Source organism: Mustela putorius, unplaced genomic scaffold (genome assembly GCF_011764305.1).
Source record: "Mustela putorius furo isolate JIRA1106 unplaced genomic scaffold, ASM1176430v1.1 tig00003834_pilon_pilon_pilon, whole genome shotgun sequence".
Taxonomy (NCBI): Eukaryota; Metazoa; Chordata; class Mammalia; order Carnivora; family Mustelidae; genus Mustela; species Mustela putorius.
Window position 1 is genome coordinate 98,157,634 of NW_025421987.1, and position 19,881 is coordinate 98,177,514.

The following is a 19,881-nucleotide window of genomic DNA, read 5'->3' on the forward strand; positions in this document are numbered from 1 at the left end:
GAAACATCCCATATACCCATCAACAGAGAACGAGTTAAATAAATTATGGTAATGGAATGCCATGTAGCCATTAAAAGGAATGAAGCAGTGCTACATGACCTCTGTATGATCACCCAAATTTGTCACATTGAAAAAGTGTAGAACAGTACTTAGTGTACATTGCTACCTGTTTAAATATTCTTAAGAAGAATAAATAAATAGGAGCCTTCATGTTTCTAAAGAATCTCTCAGGAAGAATGCCTACGTTTTGAAACACATGCATGTATTCCTACTTTGGAAGTTAATGTCAGGTTAAGAATCTTGAATGCATATGCTTAAGGGAATACAGGCTTAATTAAATTATTATGAGGAAGTATAAGAAGATTTTGGTAAAGAGTCTTATGATTTTTCTGAACAGTTCCCATCAGAGCAAATAGCCCATTTAAAAAAAAAAGTCAAATTCTCCATCAAAACAAAATAATTCTCTTGATACAGATGTATCCATAGGACTTCTCCTTTATACACTGTCCATGATTAGAATAACTATTTTGGGATCAAAACTGATACAAAGGAAGAGAAACAGAAAGGAAGATGAACTTTAAGGCCAAGCTCCAATCTCACTTTTGGTGTAGAAGCCATCCAATTTGCCAGGCTGAATCTGTTGCACAATGTGGGTATGTTTCTGTTATAAAACCTAGCAGAGTGTGGTCAGTATGTCTCTCATGTGACACCTTCTCTTTGAAATTTCTGGGGTGCCTAGTAAAGCAGCTGGCATAAAGGAAGTGCTAAGTACAACTGTCCCCTTACATGAAATGTGTCCACAGCCACCATATTTGGCATCACATATAAGACATGTGTGGTGTGCAAGGACAGACGTTGTTCTTATATATTCTGAATCTCCAAGGTATCTTGCCCTCGGCAGACACTCAATAAAATTCCACTGAATAAAAGAATGAAGTCATTTGAAATAATTTTCAAATATATTTGAAATAGTTTTCTACTTTACCTCTAATTGCATTCTTCTTGGCTCACAGATCTTTTTCACTTGGTCATGTTGGTGGTTGTGCCAACTAGTTTCCTCTTTAAATAACACAACCAACCAAGTGGTTAGGACTTCATGCTCCTGTTAGAAGCACTGTCTTAAGTTTAAATGCTAGAGAACATATCCTAGAAATCTTTCTCTTTGGGGATTTTTCAAAAATATTTTTCATGAATGCAATGAAGGTTCTTAATATCCCATGTGGAAAAGGTATAAAAATTGTGACTGCTCTTGTTTTGGGGGACTGTGGGTGCAGTGGGGGAGGGGAGGAAAGCCGGACTCTGCATTACAGATTTCAGTTTCCATAATTCAAAGCACCTCCCTTAAACAAACCATTTTCCTCCACTCCTCATCCCTTCACATCCTCTTTTTAAAAATAAGAATTATTTTCTTCTTCTTTTTTAAAGAAAAAATCCCTCTCTTTCTGATATTCCTGTTTTATGAGAGAGAAGAAATTTAGAAGCATTTGGGGGTTATGCTGAGTATTTCCTACTCTTTTCTCTTTGTCTAGAATGTCTGTCCACCTGCCATGAACATAGACTTTCTCTAATCCGGAGTGTAATGAGGCAATCAGAGCCCAAAGACTGTGTGTGTGTGTGTGTGTGTGTGTGTGAGAGAGAGAGAGAGAGAGAGAAATCTGGGATTCTAATTTGAAATGGTTATGAATCAGGGAATTAAAAATTGTAGGACTACCTTCAGGTGTTCCCAAATGATCTTTTTAAAAGAAATGCTGAGCTCTTTTTAGATAAAAGCTGCAATGGTATCAGTCACAAAGACAAAAGTTAGTTCCGGTTGAATTCCAAATGCCTTAAAGTTCAGCATATTCAGGCTCACATCAACAGGAAGGAGGTCAAAGGAGGAAAGCAAGGAATTTTGTTTTGGTCACTGCCACATCCTGTGTGTCTAGAACACTGCCTGCCATATAGGTGAGCTTACTAAGTGGCTGATGAATTTGTGAGATAAAAAGGTGGCATCCATCAAAACCCTGAGGAAAAGAAAAGATGATGCATTTTTCATCTCCTCTGGTGCTCACTAAATCAAGTCTTCACATGTATGTAAGTCAGTGACAGCAAATAGCAAATGAAACTTTTTAAACCCCATTCCCGCATCTCAAAGAGGAGCTAGCAGGAGATAGGAGACAGACACAGTGAGAGCTAGAGGCTTTTTTTCTTTCCAGTACATCATCAGGTTGTACTGATATAAGCCCTTGCCACTGGTACAGGCTGAGAGCAGTGTTCAGGGGGCACTCACTAAGCATTCCACGGCCAGCATCACTAGGGGCCATGCAGATTAGAGGAATGGCTCTCCCGAGCTTGGAGTCAGTGTGTGTATCTCCCTGCAATTACCAAGTTCAAACAGAGCCAAGGAGAGCATTAAAAAAAGGACAAGAGATGAACATTCTAAACTGGGAAGACTCAACTTGCAGCCCTTACATCTGGGGAGGCTGAACACTGCCCCCCAACCCTGATACACAGTACGGTCAGGGCCACATTGGGGGGAAGAATGGACAAACGGAGAGGTAGGGCTGAGGGTCTGCCTGAAATGAGGGAAAGGATGCCTCTCACAGGTCTCCTGTGCATAGTTCTGCATCTTCTTCTGGCAGTTTTTTCTCAATAGGAAGAGCGATCAGGGCAGAAATGGGTCACTGGCCCTCAGAAGGCATCTCCTGCTTACCACCCCAGGGACAGGACTGAAGCCAAAGTCCCATCTGCACTGGCTCCTTAGAAAGGGCCACTATGGGGGGCACTCACACAGGCTTCTCTTGACAAGGCCCTGCTTTTTGGCAGTAAGGATCCCTTACCTCACTCCAGTGCCATAGATCCTGAGACACACATGCGCCCATTCTATCTACTACACAGCACTGATCGTGGCACACAGGTGGGCGGCAGTTATCAGCCATGAGGAAGCAACACTCAGCTGACAGGCAGCTGAACCCCAAGCAACCATTTCTGATCTAAACTCAAGACCAAGAAACAGGGTAACAGTTACCCATTTCCTACCCAACTGACTTTTCCCAAGAATCCCACGCTGTGGCCCCAGAAAACCTACGGCATGCTTTCACGGCTCTGGGTAGCTCCAGCTAAAAGCACAACCACCACTTCAAGGCCCTCTTCCTCAGCTCCACCCATTCTAGGTTCATGGCTGTGGCTCCAAATACGCATTTCCAGCAACATTTCTGCTTGACTTTTCTGGAAGAGTTAATTTTCTTACCTGCTGGGAGGGCTCACCACCAGACATCGTACTCTGGTGTCACTGCTAGTCATCCACAACCTCAGCTTGCTAAGAGCAATATTTCTCATAGCCTGTGTCCCTTACCATTAGTTTTATTTATTTTTTAAAAGATTTTATTTATTTATTTGAGAGAGAGAGCAGAGCAAGAGAGAGAGAGAGCACACATGTGGTGGGGGAGGGACGGAAGGAGAGGAAGAAACAGGCTCCCCTGCTTGAGCAGGGAGCCCCATGTGGGGCTCAGTCCCGGGACCCTGAGATCACTACCTGAGGCAAAGGCAGACGCTTAAACTGAGCCACCCAGGCACCCCTACCATTAGCTTTAAAAAGGCATTCACAGACATTTTGTCCTGTACTGAAAGAGCCTTTTAACTGACACAGAAGAACAAAAAGACAAGTGGTATGCCAAGAGGTCTGTGCAGAACACTCCAGTAAATCCTTGCTCTGAGAGCTGTCACTTTTCTCTCTGTGCCCTCGGCCCCCCAACCTGGGCCATCTCCCCTCTCATGCCCCTCCTCCCGACCAGGAGGTGTCCAGCGGGAGGCATACTCACTTGGGTCTTGTTTGCCTTGGACTGTCGCCAGCTAATCCACTTTAACATCTTGGCTTCCTCTCAAATTTGCTTTCTCCTTCCACCAAGGTTTTTAAAAACAGAGTTCATTTTATGCCGGGCGGCGGCAGGACTCACTGCTCCCAGGCAGCTGGGAGGCAGGGATCAGCCTTGTCACAATTCAGTGCTCATTGCCAAGCTCCCAGAGCCCAACCAAGAAGTTGCCTTGAGAGGCCTGTAGACCCTGTCTAGGGCAGGATCCCTCTCCCACCAAGGCCACTCTGTGAGTCACAAGTTTTTGGTATCAAAGAGTCTGTGATAGGACCTGGTACTTAAAGGAAAGAAGTTATCTTTCCCTTTGGAAAGAAGATTATTTTTCCCTGCTCTGCCCCATGCCAGCCCCAGAGGTGCTCAGCTGAGCTCTGGAACCACTGTGCAATTCCCTAGGGTCATCACAGATTGGCCAGGGCCAGGGCAGGGGGTATAGAGGCTGTCAGAGAAGCGGGTAACAATAGTTGTTTTTGCTTACAAGGTTCTGAAAGTTAAATGATCAGGGTCACTACAAAAGTATTATGTTTTAATCCAATTTAACAGGCAGGAGATTAAGCTGGGGTTCAGTCCTAGGTCTGTCATTAACTAACCGGCTTTACGACTCTGAGCGAGTCACTTTGTTTCTTTTAAACATGTCCATGATGGCAGAGGGACAGATGAGCTCTAAAATTCCTTTCTTCCCTGAGCGTCTATGTCTCCAAGGTCCAAACTCACCCCTATTCAGATCGGGCCTGTGGCTGCCCCAGCTGCTACCACACACAGATCTGATCTACTGGCAAATCACCTTTTGCAGTTCCCCTATTTCTGTGACAGATCTCTGGGCCCCATTGCTTCTAGAACTGAGGAGATGCCCTGTGGCTGCCGAGCTCTCAGCATCCTCAGGGCACTTCTGGGCTCTTCTCCGTGAAATCTGCCCATGCCCAGCGAGCGACTCATGGGCTGCTGTCACTTATGAAACTTAATTGCTTTTCCAGATGATTGGCAACTTTCAAAGTGGGTCTCTCCAGGCAGCTTTTTAAGCCATGGGCCAGCAATCAAAATAGTAAAATAGCGCCATCATGATTTTGCCCCGTGAGCCCAGGTTGGGTTTCCCAGCAAAGTGTATTTCACACTGGTTGGTCAGGTGCAACAGCTGGAAGCCGTCATTTATTTGAGGAACTTCTCATTTAGAGGAAAATCTGCGACCTCAACTCCTCATATTTTATGGTTTGTTCTGAAAAGCCAGCACATTGCTACTGTGTTGAATGCTGCTTAGGAGAGGACTAAGCAGTGTTTCTGGGGAAGCAGGAGATCCCTTGCTGGGCCTTGTTCACCACTGCCTGTCCGCCCCCCCGCCCCCACACCAGTCCCCACACCCCCACCACAGGTACTGGACTAAGAACAAAAGCTATTTTCCAACCTAGTCCTTGGCTTGGGTTATTCAGAACGCTGTGGAGAAAACCACCATTTGCACTGAAAATCTGAAAGTGGAGATGGCATTTTTCCCACTTTAGAGTGACTAGCGAGTCTTGAGCACAATCAGGATGCCTCTACCTAGGATGCATATGGCAATTCTGACCCACAACCTGCTGTCGAGATGGGCCATGTCTGAATCTCAGGATCACTCAGCTGATAAAGTCAAGTTTAGGTTTCTGACACATACTCTCCCAGACCTGGTAACTGAAGGACAATGATATACTGCTCTCGTTTATTTAGGGGCTAGAAAGTGTTTTGTTACTAGATAGGATGTAACATGAATCTCTCCCTATAAAGAAATATTTTAGGGCCCTCAGGTCCCACTGAGACAAAGGGCAGGGTAGCAGAAGTGCCAGGGATCGCCCTATCACATCTTCTTTTGCTTCTAGTAGAGAACATTTAATGGGCTGGATCTCCTGCGGGGGTTCCTCTGCTCCAGTGACACAGCTGTCTCAGCTAACAAGCTGTCCTAGTCATGTTCTGGAGACTCAGCCTTGGGGGGTGGAGGGGATACCATCCTGATGGTTTTTAAGAATTTGTCAAACAAACAATACTACCTTGTGTGAACTGAAAGCATGTTCATTAGTCCTGACACTGCTGAATCGCCACATTTCCAGATGTCTAGTTATCTCTTCAGAGGCAAAACCCAGTGATCTGTGGGCCCTTAACACTCTAGGAAGCCTGTTGTCCATTTTCTTGCATGGGAGTGGCTGGTGGGAACCCACATGGGGACCCATCACACATCTCCTATGCTCCAGACACTCCTTCCTGCAGAGTCATTGCATGACGGCAGGGTCTGGGCAGAACTTTCTCTGACTACAGCTCTTACACCCAGTGGCTTGCTAAGTGCTCTCAAGGTGCAGGCGTCAGGATTACCAAATTCTGATAAATGAGATGAGGGTCTAGGGAAGCCTATTCTCAGAAGGCTCCCACAGCTGGGCTGCTCCATCACTTTTTATAGCTATCCTCTGTAGGCATCCTCTGACTCTCCCCTTAGCTGGGCCCTCACTGTTTCTAAGCTGAGCCTTCCCTACCAATCAGCGAAACGACATTTTGGCCAGGATCCACTAAAGCGATTTGACCGTACGGTTTAAAAACTATTAAATTCGATCCTGAAATCTCCAGGCTTCTTTACACAGCTCCCTGTCCCCCTTCAGCACATTGCCAGTATCAGGCCACCTTGTATCTTAGATCACATTAGCTTGTTACAGAAATTCTTCGCTTAAAACACAGTCAGCCCCGGAATAGTCAAGGGATATTTTTTTGCCCTTAGAATTTTTATAGAGAATAGTATCTGCAACTCAATTTCATTTCAACTTCCTTGTCTTCAGCCTGGACGTGTCTAGAAATTCATAGTAATGTTTTGATGGAGAGTATCTCTGCTAGGATGGGTTTGTAGTGTTCAATTCAATAAGTATTTATGGGGCACGCCCAGCATGCCTACCCTAAATGGTAAACAGATGCACAGGGACCAGCACGGTGCAGGTGGCTGCTTCTGGACTATTAGCTGGAAATTATATGGCAGATATCCATCATGTTAAACAAGATTTTCTAACTGCCGCCACATTACTCAGGCTCACTTCCTTAGAATTCTGTAACTCTGTATCTCTTTGAAGTATGGTTACAAAGTCGCATCGCTTCATAATACACAAACAGGCAAAACTCTCTACAGTGCCCAGGGGAGCAGGAGCACAATTTTGGGCAGAGAGAAAGGGTCTTAGAGCCCAATCGAACAAAGCAAGTACACCCCTTTGCTTTCACAGCAATAAGACTTTTGCATGTGACAGGTACAAGGGAGAGCTCAAACATGCAGAACCACTGAGGGTTAAGCCAAAGCAACTTGGGAGAAAGTGATTAATGCTAGTTCCTGAAGTGCCCATGCTGGTTTTGTCAGCATTTAATGAAGAACTAGGAATTAAAAAAAAAATTTTTTTTTTAAGATTTTATTATTTGACACAGAGAGACATAGTTAGAGAAGGAACACGAGCAGGGGGGAGTGGGAGAGGGAAGAAGCAGACCTCCAGCCCAGCAGGGAGCCCGATGCAGAGCTTGATCCCCAGGGTCCTGGTATCCGGACCCATGTAGAACGCCTATGCTAACAGCTGAGCCACCCAGGCAGCCCAGAACTAGGAATTTTAGACATATTCTTCATCATAGACAGATTCACAAGGCAAGGAAACCACCCCCAGATCCTCTGCTCTAGAGAAAAGGGGCTGGACATTGGTCTTCTTCCCTCAATCTTATCTTTCTAGCAAGAATTGGGATGAAGCCATAAAAGATATGTTTATCTGATAAAGCTGGGAGATGTGGCTGATATGCTGGAATGCCAGGATGGAACTAAACAGGAGAAAATCCAGTCGATACCAAGTATCCCAACACTCAGGTTATTAAAATCAGCTGTGCCACCTGAAAGCAGGCATGGAGAGCTCAAGAGCCAACACCAAATACCCCTAGCACACAGGTACCATGGCAGGGACGAAGCTGGGCATAACAGCCCTGGAACAAGAAGTGGTACTCGTACTAGTTGGATCACTACCTCCAGGCTTAGGAATGGTTCTGGAGGCCTCACTTAATAGATTATTCCACACTGAAGGAAACCCAGAGGAAGGCAGCCAGGATATGGGAGGGCATGCAAATACATTAATACAAGGAACAGCTGCAGAAACTGAGGACTTCTGGACAGGAGATTAAGAGAGAAGACAAAATAACCATCTTCAAATATTTCTAGCCCAGGGGTTGCCATTGGCCCAAGATGGTACAGCTTGGGGATTACAATGAATACTTGACAATATTTAACTAGTAAAATGAACCATGAGCCAATGCTCACAATGAATATCTAGGTTTTAGACTCTAAGGGGCCAGCAGGTAGAAAGAGGAGTGGAGTGGCTCTGTTTATAGACAGCTGAGTTAAGGCTAACTCCCTCAGGGTGTAGTGCAGAAAAGAACCGGCTGACAGCTAGCTAATGAAGGAAGAGAGCAGAACTCTACCCAAGAAGTAGATCCTCACAGCTCATTAAGTAATTGTGTTCTCTTATTCAGAGAGTCTGAACTTTGGTTTTTCCCTCAGCTAATGGTGGGAAATTAACCCTTACTGCATGTTGAACAGGTGCCAAGCAAATGTGTTTGTCTTGCAGACAGGAAAATTAAGGTGCAGTAACTCACACAACAGGACACAGAGGGTAACCGCCAGAGCTGGGTTTGAACCTGGGTGTGCCCAAACTCCTTCCACCCACCACAGCACACGAAATACACACAAAGTGATCGGAGAGGTGCCCTAGGGCCCTGCAGCTCCTCAAGTGGGTCTGCCATGGCTCTTTTATGGTGACATTTTCCCCATCTGCCAGCACAGCAGTACCACTGTTCTAGTTCCTCTGGATTAGAAGAGGAAGACTGGAGTCTTTTCTAGAAACCTATTGTTAGGATGGCCCTGATCCCTGCAAAGGGACTCTGCCCTATTCCCCCACCCCCACCCCACAGCTGCCCCTGTTTGCCCTTCTCTTGAATATGGCTTGGTTTCCCGGAACCAGCTCATTTTTGTTACCCTGCTGATCTTCAGAGTCTGTTCACCTGACCACTTGGAAACCAACAGAGAACAGTCTCCCGGTCTTCCAGTACAGTTAGGGGAAAAGGTAACACTGTGGAGAACATCTCTGAACTCGAAGATACCACTTCCTGGCTTGCCCCGATAAAGGGGAAAATAGGAGAAGGACACATGGCTGCCCTATTATCACTGTTCTGTGTCAGAAAAGTAAGAACATTCTAAATCATAGTGCGTGGTCACAGACAGGCCCTCTACTACTACTTCTAGGTGGATTTTTCCGGTTTTCTTTATAGATAACAGAATCTTCTCATCATCTCCAGACCCCACTGCCCATGTTTCCCAGGGCCTGAGAAGGAAGTTGGGAGCTCCTGTTCCCAACAAGCCAGATTCTCCAGCTGACTAAAGCTTTCTGCTTGGAGGTAAGGAAACTGCTAGGGTTCTTGAGCATATTTAAAAATACAACGTCTGTATATATCTGGCTGCTTTCAGACCAGCTGTTTTAGCTGCTTCCTGATTTCTGGAACTTCCTGAGATCAGGGACTGTGTTCCCTCTGTTCATTCATCCCACAAGGCTTTCCTGAGCCTCTGTGTGTGCTGCAGGCCAGGGACAGCAGTGAAGCAGACAGACGACCCTGCCCTCATCAAGTCTTAATGGCCTGGCTAGAGAGACACACATCGAACAAGAATTACACAAATAAGGATTCACATTCAACAAATAGCCCACATCTCTCTACGGTACCCAGCACAGAGCTTGGCACGTGGTGGGTGCTTTTTCAAGAATAATGTGACTCATGTTTTTGTGGAATGTGGAGAAAGACTGACCAGCTGAGTTCATCTTAGCGTTGGGAGCACAATGCATTGACCTTTGGAGTGAGAGAAAAGCATGACAGTGAAGCAGAATGATCTGGGTTCTAGTTCCTGGGAACTAGCATTTTTCCTGGGTGGGTCACTCAGTTTCTGGGACTAAGTTTCCTTATTTGTAGAATAATATGTAAGTAATCAGGATTCTTCACAAATCGTGACATGCCTGCCATCGGAAGTGTTCTCATCTAGCCTCACTTACCTTGCCAGAAGACAAGGAATGGCTGGAGCCCAGGACAGGACACATGGCTCCAGCACAGGGGTCTCTAAGTCAGGGCTGTGGGAAGATGCAGTAGCAGTAGGAAGGGCCAGAACCCCTAGACCATGAGACTAAGAGGCTCTCTCTGAACATGGGAAACATTGTATTTTGCTTCCCACCCACTGACTGTTTAAAAAGAAATACTCATTCATAGGATATTCTAGGTTACATTTCTAAACAACAGATCAGAGGAGAAAGGAAAGTACAGGAATAGTTTTCTTTGTATGTTTTTACAAGTAGAAAAAAACAATTTTCCATCCACTCTGATAGTCAAAAATGGCTTAGAAACTTGAAGGCAGGACATCAGACAGAATTACCTCAGAATTACCTCGAATGTTCTTGAATACTAATCTAGAGTGTGACTTAGCACCGTGATCTTGGAAGGTCTGGGGCACAGTCTTTTATTTATTTTTTATTACCCCAGTAAGGAAAAAAATTAGGAAAAATCCTAATGAATGCAGATCATCTTAAAAAAAAAAACAAAAAACCCATAACGAAGCAAGGACACAGCCTATTGCCTGAGGCTGAAGGACTAGACCAATACACTAGGTCTTGAAAGACTAGGGCCAAATCCATCTTTGGAAATCCATCCCTTCATTCACAAAATCACTAACATGTAGCAAAAGATCATCTCATACTCAATGACCCTGGGGTAAGCAAATGAAAGTAGGGTCGGAGACTAAAATCTTCCCATCCCTGCTGCAAATTTAGACAGCTGAATTCTTTCCCTGACTTGAACAAATACACTGGGTTTCTTTGCTACCTTCTCTTTTCTTGTACTCTCCTTCAGAGCTCCTACTTTCTGCTTACTTGCTCCAAAATATGAGAGACCAAGTGACCAGGCTTTCTGGCAAAGACTACTACATCCCTCCCAGCTGTTTCCCACAACACCTCTTGGTCCTCTGCCCCTCAGGAACTGAGCCCCAACACTCTGGCCAGAGGAAGGCATAGTTTCCACTGGAACCCCTTCAGAGAGGAGGCTCCTATCAACCAGCATCTCTGTGGCCATTTGCCATCACATTGGCCTTGGTCTAACTTCAGATAAGCTGGTTCAGTTATTATCAATATGAGCCAGTCACAGCCACTAAGGTCTCAGGAAACTATCCCAGCCTCAGGGGTCCTGAGGTCCAGCCTCCCAGGAGGCAGAGCTGCCCAAGCAGCCCAGGCAGGGCATCTCCAGAGGACAGGAGACCCAGACCTTCTCACCCTTCCCCCTTGGCACACCCTCGTCACTTCTGCTAACTCCCGTGACGGGGGAGTTCTGGCTGATCACCTGGTCTTCTCTCCCCTCAGACAACATCTCCACACTGTGACATACCTCCTCCAGCCCTGCTCTTCCCACTCTGGCTGGCACAGAGAGACAACTGCTCCTGAGGTTAGCCTCCATAGTGGGAGAAGTTCCTCTGGGGGTAATTCTCCAGGGGTGGTTAAGCCAACAAGAAGTCTTAGGGGAAGGAAGCTAGGGACACTGTCCTACCTTGTCACTGTCCACTGTATTCTGAGAGGTCCTAGAGGCGATGGAGATGGTATCTGGCTGGCTGCTTCCATCCCCTTGGCTGTCAACATCCTCCACTCCGTCCCTGCAGGAAGAAGAGAAAAAAAACAGGGGTGGGGGTGGGGGGAAACCACTGTGGGTTTAGAGCACACAAGGATTTCCAGCTGGGCTGGCAGAGCAGAGCCTCGGCACTTTCTAGCAGGGATTTATCTAAAATTATACCACTAAAGGGAGCAGGCCTCTGTGATTTTCAAAGATGTCGCCTCTTGTACTTAAAAAGGTCACAGTCCCTATGCTGATAGCTGAGCATGAAATGGCCCCTCCATGACTCCTCTGGCCCATGGAACAGAGAAGGTGATGATGTATTTATTTTTTTTACTGGCAATCGGTCTAAAACGTGCAGTTGGAAGTTCCGCTTAAAACTGAGGCTTTGACCCAGCTGACTGGGTGATGGCCCACAATCCAGAGTTCAAGGTATTTAAATAGTTTTTCTGCATGCTGAAAGAAGATGGGGGCTAGTTTATAGCTGGCCTATAAAGAAAACAGAACTTTTTTTTCCTTTTGACTTGTGTTTCTCCTGATTAAGAAAATGACACGAGATATTGCTTCCAGGGGCAATAATCTTTGGGAAGTTGCTGATGTTGGAGGCTCAACTCCTGGGTATGGAGGAAGAGATTACTTCCTTCATTTTGGTGGGTCTTGTGGGTCTTGTGCTGTTTGTGATGACTTCTTATCAACACAGAAGGCCAAGGCACCATCGCGAAGACCCCAGATTGCACAGCAGCTTCCTCAGTCAGCTGTGTTCCTGAGCACCTGGTGAGATAAGCTCTGAGTGCGCTCCTGGCAAGCAGAGCCCCTCCTGGGCCACTGGACCAATGTCTCACTCACACAGCCCTTCGATTCTCCAGCATGAGAATTAGGTCTCAATCCCACACTGAATCCATAGCCAGGGCCAAGGGTGATTAGGTGCCTGGGAACTGGTGAAGGCTGAACAGTCCGTGTTGGGAAAAACTGAAGGAGATATGGGCCAGGACTTGGATAAATGAGCACGAAGAGGGCCGGCTCTTCCCACGGAGGCTTATGAAAGTCCCACTTCTGATGCTGCTTTGATAGAGGTCATGGCGTTAGGAACGGGCTGCCTGAGGGTAACACTGCGTGGGCAAAAGGCCCCATATAACAAGTCGCCTCCCAGAGTCTCAACAATCACATCTGGTGTATCTGGACACGTGTGTGCAGGTGAGCATGCATGTGACCCATGTGTATATACACAGTAGCTCCTAGTCACAAAAGGGTCTCCTCCTACCTAGACGACTTCGAGGTCAACGGCCTTCTCACCACCACTTGCAGGGCTGGGAAAGGCCAACTTATTTTAATAATATAAGCCATACATTCGTAGGAAGGAAGAGCTGCAGTAAAACGGCATTTCAAAACCAAGAATAAAGGCCTCTTAGATCATGTGCTGTTTTAGATATCTGGGCTGCAGCTCCCCACCATTTGCCTATAGTTGAGCATTGGCTGTATGTGGTGCTTCCCACCCTTCTGGCCCAGTGTGGGCCCTTCTGGTCCACTGCAGATGAAGCCAGCTCTGGGGGCGTTGGGGAGCCCATCCAGGAGTGGGGGTGGCATTCTCCAAGCCAATTCACTCCTCCGCACACTCTGTCCCCACCTCCTGGGAGCTGAGCTAATGAAAAGACAGGCAGCCTGGACTGTTTTCCGCAGACTCTGCCCAGGGTTTCACTCTCTTATTTCAGGACAGTGACAGAGAAATGGTGGGAGGCATTTTCAAGAGAAGTCCATCTCACGATCTACAGATGTTCAGAAAGGGGCTGCTTCCCAGACTTGAGCCAGCCTCACCTAAATGTCCATCCTGCGTGCTCCTGGACATTGAGTTCCTAGACCATTTCCTCTCTATCTTCTTTATTGAAGCAGGGGCTTCCTGAAGAAGAGCGGGATCCTAGAGCTAAACTAAGTCTGGCCCTCCCCCGGACTCTGGCCATGGGTAACTGAAATGAAAATACCCCCTCCTCCAATGCAGCCCTGATTTGTCCTTCCAGCACTGAGCGGTGACCTTTTCCTGGCCACGCAGGTCTTAGGGCTTCCATCCCGTGGAGGTGTTTCTCCCTACCTCAGTCACACCCTTCTTCGGGCTATCAACTCCCTTTGTACTAATGCTGCTACTCCGCAGGTCCTCAGGTCCATGCATCCTGGCTGGCACCAGAAGGTCAACTAGGGATTTAGTCCATTCAGGAATAGGAAAGGCAAGGAAAGGCAAGCCTGTTACTGCCAATGACCATCACCCCCAGAACTCTGTTTTCTTTCTTCTTTTTTTTTTTTTTTCCAGTATTGACATGATGTTTTTATATGCTCTCTTTTGAAGTGCCCTTTAAGAGAGTCCTTGTAGGTGACTGTCACATGGAGATTTGCGTCACTGAGTCACCTCAGACACTGAGGATATCTTCCACCAGTGTAGGGCAAATGGGGTGACGAAGGTACCAGAGAGGTGAAGATACAAAACCTCAGTCCCCTTTTTCCCAATCACCTTGCTTATCTCAGGTAACTGAAGGTGAGGACTCGGGGGGGACAGAAGAGCTGCACCGACAATCCCATCACACCAAGCCCCTGCTCTAACCCCATATAAAACTTCCATACTGCCTAATCAGTCCCCTCATGGCCTACCTCCCTCTCAAAGCCTTCCCTGGACTCGCCTATGTAGTGCTCACCTAAAGCCCCTTCTCAATGAATTTTTACAGCATTTACTGTCTCTATGGGCGGTACTGGTCCTTTGAGTCTAACTATTCCATGTGTGAGATAAAACCACTAGAGGGTTCTCGAGGCTAAGGGCCCATCGTGTGCTTCCCCTTCTCTTCTCCGAGCACCTAGCAGTGTCTGTGAAAGACGAGGTGCTCAGTGCAGCCCTGCTGAATGCAACTGACAGTGACTGGTGAGATGCTCAGAAAGGACTCCTCATCTTAGTATATGTGCTGCCGAAGCGAGCACGGAGACTCCTCATCTTAAACGGGACTTCATGGAGAGGGGCACCAACGGCAGACTGTACCGCCCCTGTGGGAGCAGAGGGAGATCCCACTCCCACTCCTGGAGCCTGTGAGGTCGGGGGAGAGATGCTGGTTACCTCTTACTATTGTTCCTCTGTTTGGCTGGTGTTTTGGGGAGTTGAATCGGCTCCTTTAAAGCTCCTTTCAGGTGAATGATCCTTTCTTGAATCACCTCTCGAATGTTCTTGATCCACTCCTGCTTGGTTTCTATGTTGGAGGCCTGGAGTACCACAGAGAGAAAGAGTAAATACCCTATCTCCTTTTGCCGTGCCTAAAACAGTTCTCCATCCTTGTCCTGCAGGCTTATCCCATTATTTTCAAGGACACAAAATGTTTGAAGAGCTCATTTCTCATTTTACATGCATGACTCTTCAATCTAAAGGACACACTCCTTCAACTACTAGAATGGGGCTAAGACTGCAATACTCAATACAGACTTGTACAGGAGTGATTGTCAAAGTATTTAATACTCTGTATGGCAATGACCAATACTGACATCGGCGCTGAGGAACCTGGCTGGCTCAGTTGGTTGTCTGCCTTTGGCTCGGGGCATGATCTCGAGGTCCTGGGATGGAGCCCTGTGTCAGGCTCCCTACTTAGTGAGAGTCTGCTTCTCTCTCTCCCTCTGCCCCTCCCTGCTGCTTATGGTCTTTCTCTCTCAAGTACATAAAAATCTTCTAAAAACATACTGCCACCTGTCTGGGGCTGGAGCCTATGGAGAAGTCCCATGCTGGGGCAGGGATGAACACATCAGTTGCTAGAGGCTGGGGAGATCTGGGCAGCACTAGGAGGGGTAGCAAGGGGGTATCTGAAGGCAGTGGCTATTTACCAAGTGGTACAAATCCATGCCAGCACATTTAAACCCTAGTATGGCTACATACATAGGTCTGCGCTGATGGAAAGTCAGTGCCAGGAGTTTAGTCTTATAAACATGTTCACTGAAGGCACTTGTACCATTTCGTGAATCTCTAGTTTGTCTTTGTGGAATTGTTTTCAGGTCATTCTGTCTCATGGCAGCTAGAGCTGGGCGACAATTTAGAGGGAACAATGTGAAGAATTTGTCACAGTCGTACTACCTCTTCCAGGGTGGCAGCCACCCCAATAAACAAATGTCTGGTGGGAGCCCAGTCCGCAGGACCCCTTCTCGGTTCGATGCATGTTACCACAAGCCCCGAATCCCAAGCTGTGTGTGCTCTGGAGAGCTGGAATGACTCCTTAAGGCTGTCATCTGGCGAAGAGCTCTTTCTCAGCACTCCTTTCAATCAACACAGTTGCCAAGCTAGCGTGATTTACTAGAGCTCTAGAACCCAAGTTCCTGGAGGATGAGTCCATCTCTCATACTTAGTTACAAGCAGCCCTGGGCAGAATACCTTCTATGTAGGTGTTCAAGAAAAAGCATTGGATGGATGTGGAACAAATCAAGGTACTTTTTGTCAAAAGGTCAGTTGTCCTTGCCCTTGAAGGGGACATAAGGACAGAACATACTAAAGTGGGCCCTGCTGAGACAGCTCAGCTGGCTGTTCCCTGCCTTTTTCCCTCTAGGTGCACAGGAGGGGAAGGACTTAGGAGACCACCCATCTTTGAGATTTCAGGCCTACTTCCATGACAGAACTTGGTTTCTAATACCCGTGGGCTACTGCCCTCCCTGTGGAGTCTCTAGGCCCCAGCTTTCAAGAAGAAGATGCTGCCGCCCTCTGCCTTCCACCTGCTACCCGCAACCCTGCGCCCTTGGCTGGCTGGGAGCAGTACTTACCTTCAGTACTGTTTTATTGTCTGAGGAGGGGGTGCGCCCAGACCACAAGGCGAATTTGCAGGGATCACCTTCTACGTGCTCGGTCACACCCAGCTCTGAGGTCTGTAGACAGGAAATGCCTGTGAGAGGCGGGGAAGGGGAGGGCAGTGGGGAACTTAGGGCTGGGGTGGGAAGGGAAAGGCAACAAAGAGGAGAGGACCGAGGGAGGGGCTTCTGTCAATCAAACTTCAACAGACTGGCCGCTTCTGTCTTCTACCTGGGATGAAAGGACCTACAGGCGCCTGCCAGATCAGCAGGTGGCAGGGAGGGAGGGTGAAGAGGGAGGTACTAAATGTAGACAGCAAGAAGACCGCTGAGTTCCAAAATGCAGAAGGGGGAGTCGAGGGGGGCAGCTTTCCAAATAGGAGGTCTTTTCATTGTCCAGGATGGTTTTGGTGTGGCTCCAGGGGAGAGATGAGCTGAGTGTTCCAGAGCCCTTTCTGCCCCAGGGCTCTACCACAACCGGGAGACTTGTCTGACCCCACCTGCCCCACCTACCAGTAGCTTGTTCTTGTAAACATATTTCGTGTGTCCTGAAGAGTCCTTGATCTCCTTGCTAAAAACCAAGGAGATCTCAAAGAGGAACAAGTGCCGTTCCCGCCCCTTCCGGATCAGTGACTTTGGGTCCCACACTTGGAAGGCATCCTGGAGAATCAGCTCTCCCTGCACATCCAGGTTCTCGTCGAACCCTGAAAGACACCGTTTCAGCTCTGTGGAGTTTCTCTAGCACCACTTGGGGGCCATGTTCCACTCCTGTAGCAGAAAGGTTTCCCCGAGGAGCCCTCTGCTCCCACAATGAGAGGAATCCCCTCTCAGCGGATTCCTGAGCCTCCTCAAAACTTGAGGAGAGAACTCTAGGGAACAGCGAGCAGATCCCCCTTCCCGTGCCCAGTCTCCTACACATAACCAGGATTGGCGGCATCTCCGCATGGGCTGGCACCTCCTGCAAGGGCAAACCCCATGTACCCCTCTTCCTATAGCTTCCCACCCACTCAGAGCACTGGGTGGGGCTGCGGGTAAGCACTGCAGGATAGGGGAGGGCCCTTGACTCCACTTTATTTGGCACTGCTCATTTCTTTTATTCCATTCCTACGACTCTTCCCTTTGATGGCTCCTAAACAGTGCGGTGCACGTGCCTTGAACAGTCACATTTATTCCTCTTTAAATTTTAACAAAGGTTCTGAAACTTAGTATGCATAAGAATTACCCAAAGAGCTGGTCAAAACCCAGATTCCTACCCACCCTTGCCCTGCAGGGAGACTGGGAAACTGGGATTCATTAGCTGTCAGGTGGAGCCCAGGAATCTGTGTTCCGACAAGCTCCCAGGTGTTGCTATTGCTGGTCCTCAGACCGTACTTGGAGCAACTAGATTCAGAACAGGGCAGGGACCAGCTGGAGGAGAAGGGTGCTTGCAGGGGAGGACACCCAGGGCTGGGGACAAGGATGGGTGCCAACAGAACAGAGTGGAGAAATTGTGGCAAGAGGAGTATGTTCAGATGGCTAGTGCTCGGTCCGGAGAAGGTTACCAGGGCTCAACTGCACAGAAAACTCCAGCCTCCTCTGCTCAGAGTGGCCCAGGAAGTGGGGAGACCCGATGGAGCCTTCTAGACGGAGGGTGGGGACAGAAGGTGGGGAGGAGAAAATACAGGTCTGCAGACTTGCAGCAGAGGGCACTCCTGTCCCTCAGCACCTGTTTGCCAGGCCAGACTGGGATGCCGAGTCTGAGCTCCTCTCACAAGCCCACCCTGGCTTGGCTGATCTGCATGTCTGTTCTGCAGAGGTAAGAGCACTGTATTGGAGTCTCACTCTGCCCAGTCTCTGGGTCCCAAGAGCATGGTTCCCATGGACTACATGTACTTAGGCAAAGTCCTCTCAGGTCTGTCTGGCTGGACTTTTCTCACCTGCTAGGAGGGGCATTAGGTACACGCCAGTGTACCTAATGCCACTGAGCTGTACACTTAAAAATGGTTAAATGGCAAGTTTTATGTTATGTATATTTTATTGCAATAGAAAGAAGAAGGGCATAAGGCTGGAGACCACGGGGGCACGTGCGTGTGCGTGTGTGTGTGTGTATTTACATGCACGCAGGATTTCTACTCATTTTGGCGATCAACACAATGCTAGTGCCAAGCAGATGAACAGGACTGCTGTGGGGCAGGGCTCTAGCACATGTTGGGTGAGGAAGATAGCCTGTGCTAGACCACCTCACACGCAGCAAGTTGTCTACGTACCTGAAACAACTTGGTCCTACCAGGAGGCAGGTATTGGTCGAGCTGGCCCCTGTGGAGCTCCTCTCACACCTCCTGAGGTCCAATGCCCTGAAGACCCATGCCCTCCACTTGCCATTTCTCCTCTCTTCCAGCCTTGCCCTTTGCCTAACTTCATGCCACTTCCCTCCCACGAAATAAGCTCCCTGGTCTTAGGAAAGGAAGAGGCTCCCCCAGACAGGCTGGGAGGACCGACAGCTACCTTCCAGCATGCTGACATGCATGGCATCATTGGCTTTCTTTGGGACACTGAGCATCACCTCCAGGCCATCCTTGAGCTCCCCCTTTCCTTCTTCACAGCAAGTTAAAAGTTCCTGGGGGGAAAAGTCCAGACACAATTAGAACCATTTATCCCAGCTTCCCCACCCTCCCACCACCTAACCCACCAAGGTGACTATAGACCAGCTTCATTCTCTGTAATGGTTCCCTCTAAGCTATCAGGAGCTATAAACTATGAGGGTGGGATGTTTTCTCCAAAGAATTCAACCACAATTTTTTCCGAGACTGAACTTCCACGGCTCCATCTAACCTAAACTAACTCAATTCAACCCAACTCTTAAATGCCCAGCACTGGAAGTCAGCAATCTAGGGCATTCTCTTTCACTTGGTTCCCCTCCTGGAGAAGGGAGGACTCCTGGCACAGCACACAAACAGAGGGTCAGTAGTGTGGAATCACAAAGAGAAGACAACAGGTATGCAAAGAATGCACAGTGCTCATTTGTCCCTGCACGCCTATGGCTGCCATCATGTTTATTTACATCCCTCTGCTGCCTAAATGCTGACTTGCACCATACTGGAAGCAACCTGGGGTTACAGACATTATAGGTTTACAGGGTTTCAGAGTTATAAAATATTTTTGGATCAAATAAGTCAGGAGTTCCTAACCTGAGATTGGTAGATGGGATTCTGGACTAGTCCTTTTTGAATCTTAAATCTAGACTCCAAGTCCCATATTCCATCTGCCATACCAACCCTGTCCCCCATGACCTCCATCACACTGAGACTTCCCAGAGCATGCCCTCTCTTATTCCTCATTGAAGACTAGGTTATTATTATCTCCATAAAAGACATATAGTATCTGCTTTATGGAGAAAAGAGAATTTTCAACTTTCTTAAAAATTATAAAGACCATTTAAAATAATTTTCCCCAACCCAGAGGAATGTCAGCTTTCATTTTTCCTATGAGGATTACTGTAAATTTTGCTCATTTTGATATGGGGAAAGAAACGGGTAACAGATCTGCAAATCATATGCTCTCCTTCTAGAGGGTAGGGGGAGTCAGGTATGGGTGGATGGGTAAGATGGCCTTC

At 47.6% G+C, this 19,881-nt stretch overlaps 1 protein-coding gene across 23 annotated transcripts in view; it reads right to left on the bottom strand.

The window, feature by feature from the left end:
• KALRN (kalirin RhoGEF kinase) overlaps positions 1 to 19,881 on the bottom strand; it is a 659,936-nt gene that overhangs the window by 201,030 nt on the left and 439,025 nt on the right. For all 23 annotated transcript variants that reach the window (XM_045088796.1, XM_045088794.1, XM_045088793.1 and 20 more), the window contains exons 29-33: positions 18,774 to 18,885; positions 16,803 to 16,993; positions 16,266 to 16,367; positions 14,590 to 14,732; positions 11,442 to 11,544 (exon numbers count right to left, since the gene is read on the bottom strand). In XM_045088796.1, the coding sequence (XP_044944731.1) occupies positions 11,442 to 11,544; positions 14,590 to 14,732; positions 16,266 to 16,367; positions 16,803 to 16,993; positions 18,774 to 18,885 (651 nt within the window). The remainder of the gene's footprint in view (positions 1 to 11,441; positions 11,545 to 14,589; positions 14,733 to 16,265; positions 16,368 to 16,802; positions 16,994 to 18,773; positions 18,886 to 19,881) is intronic.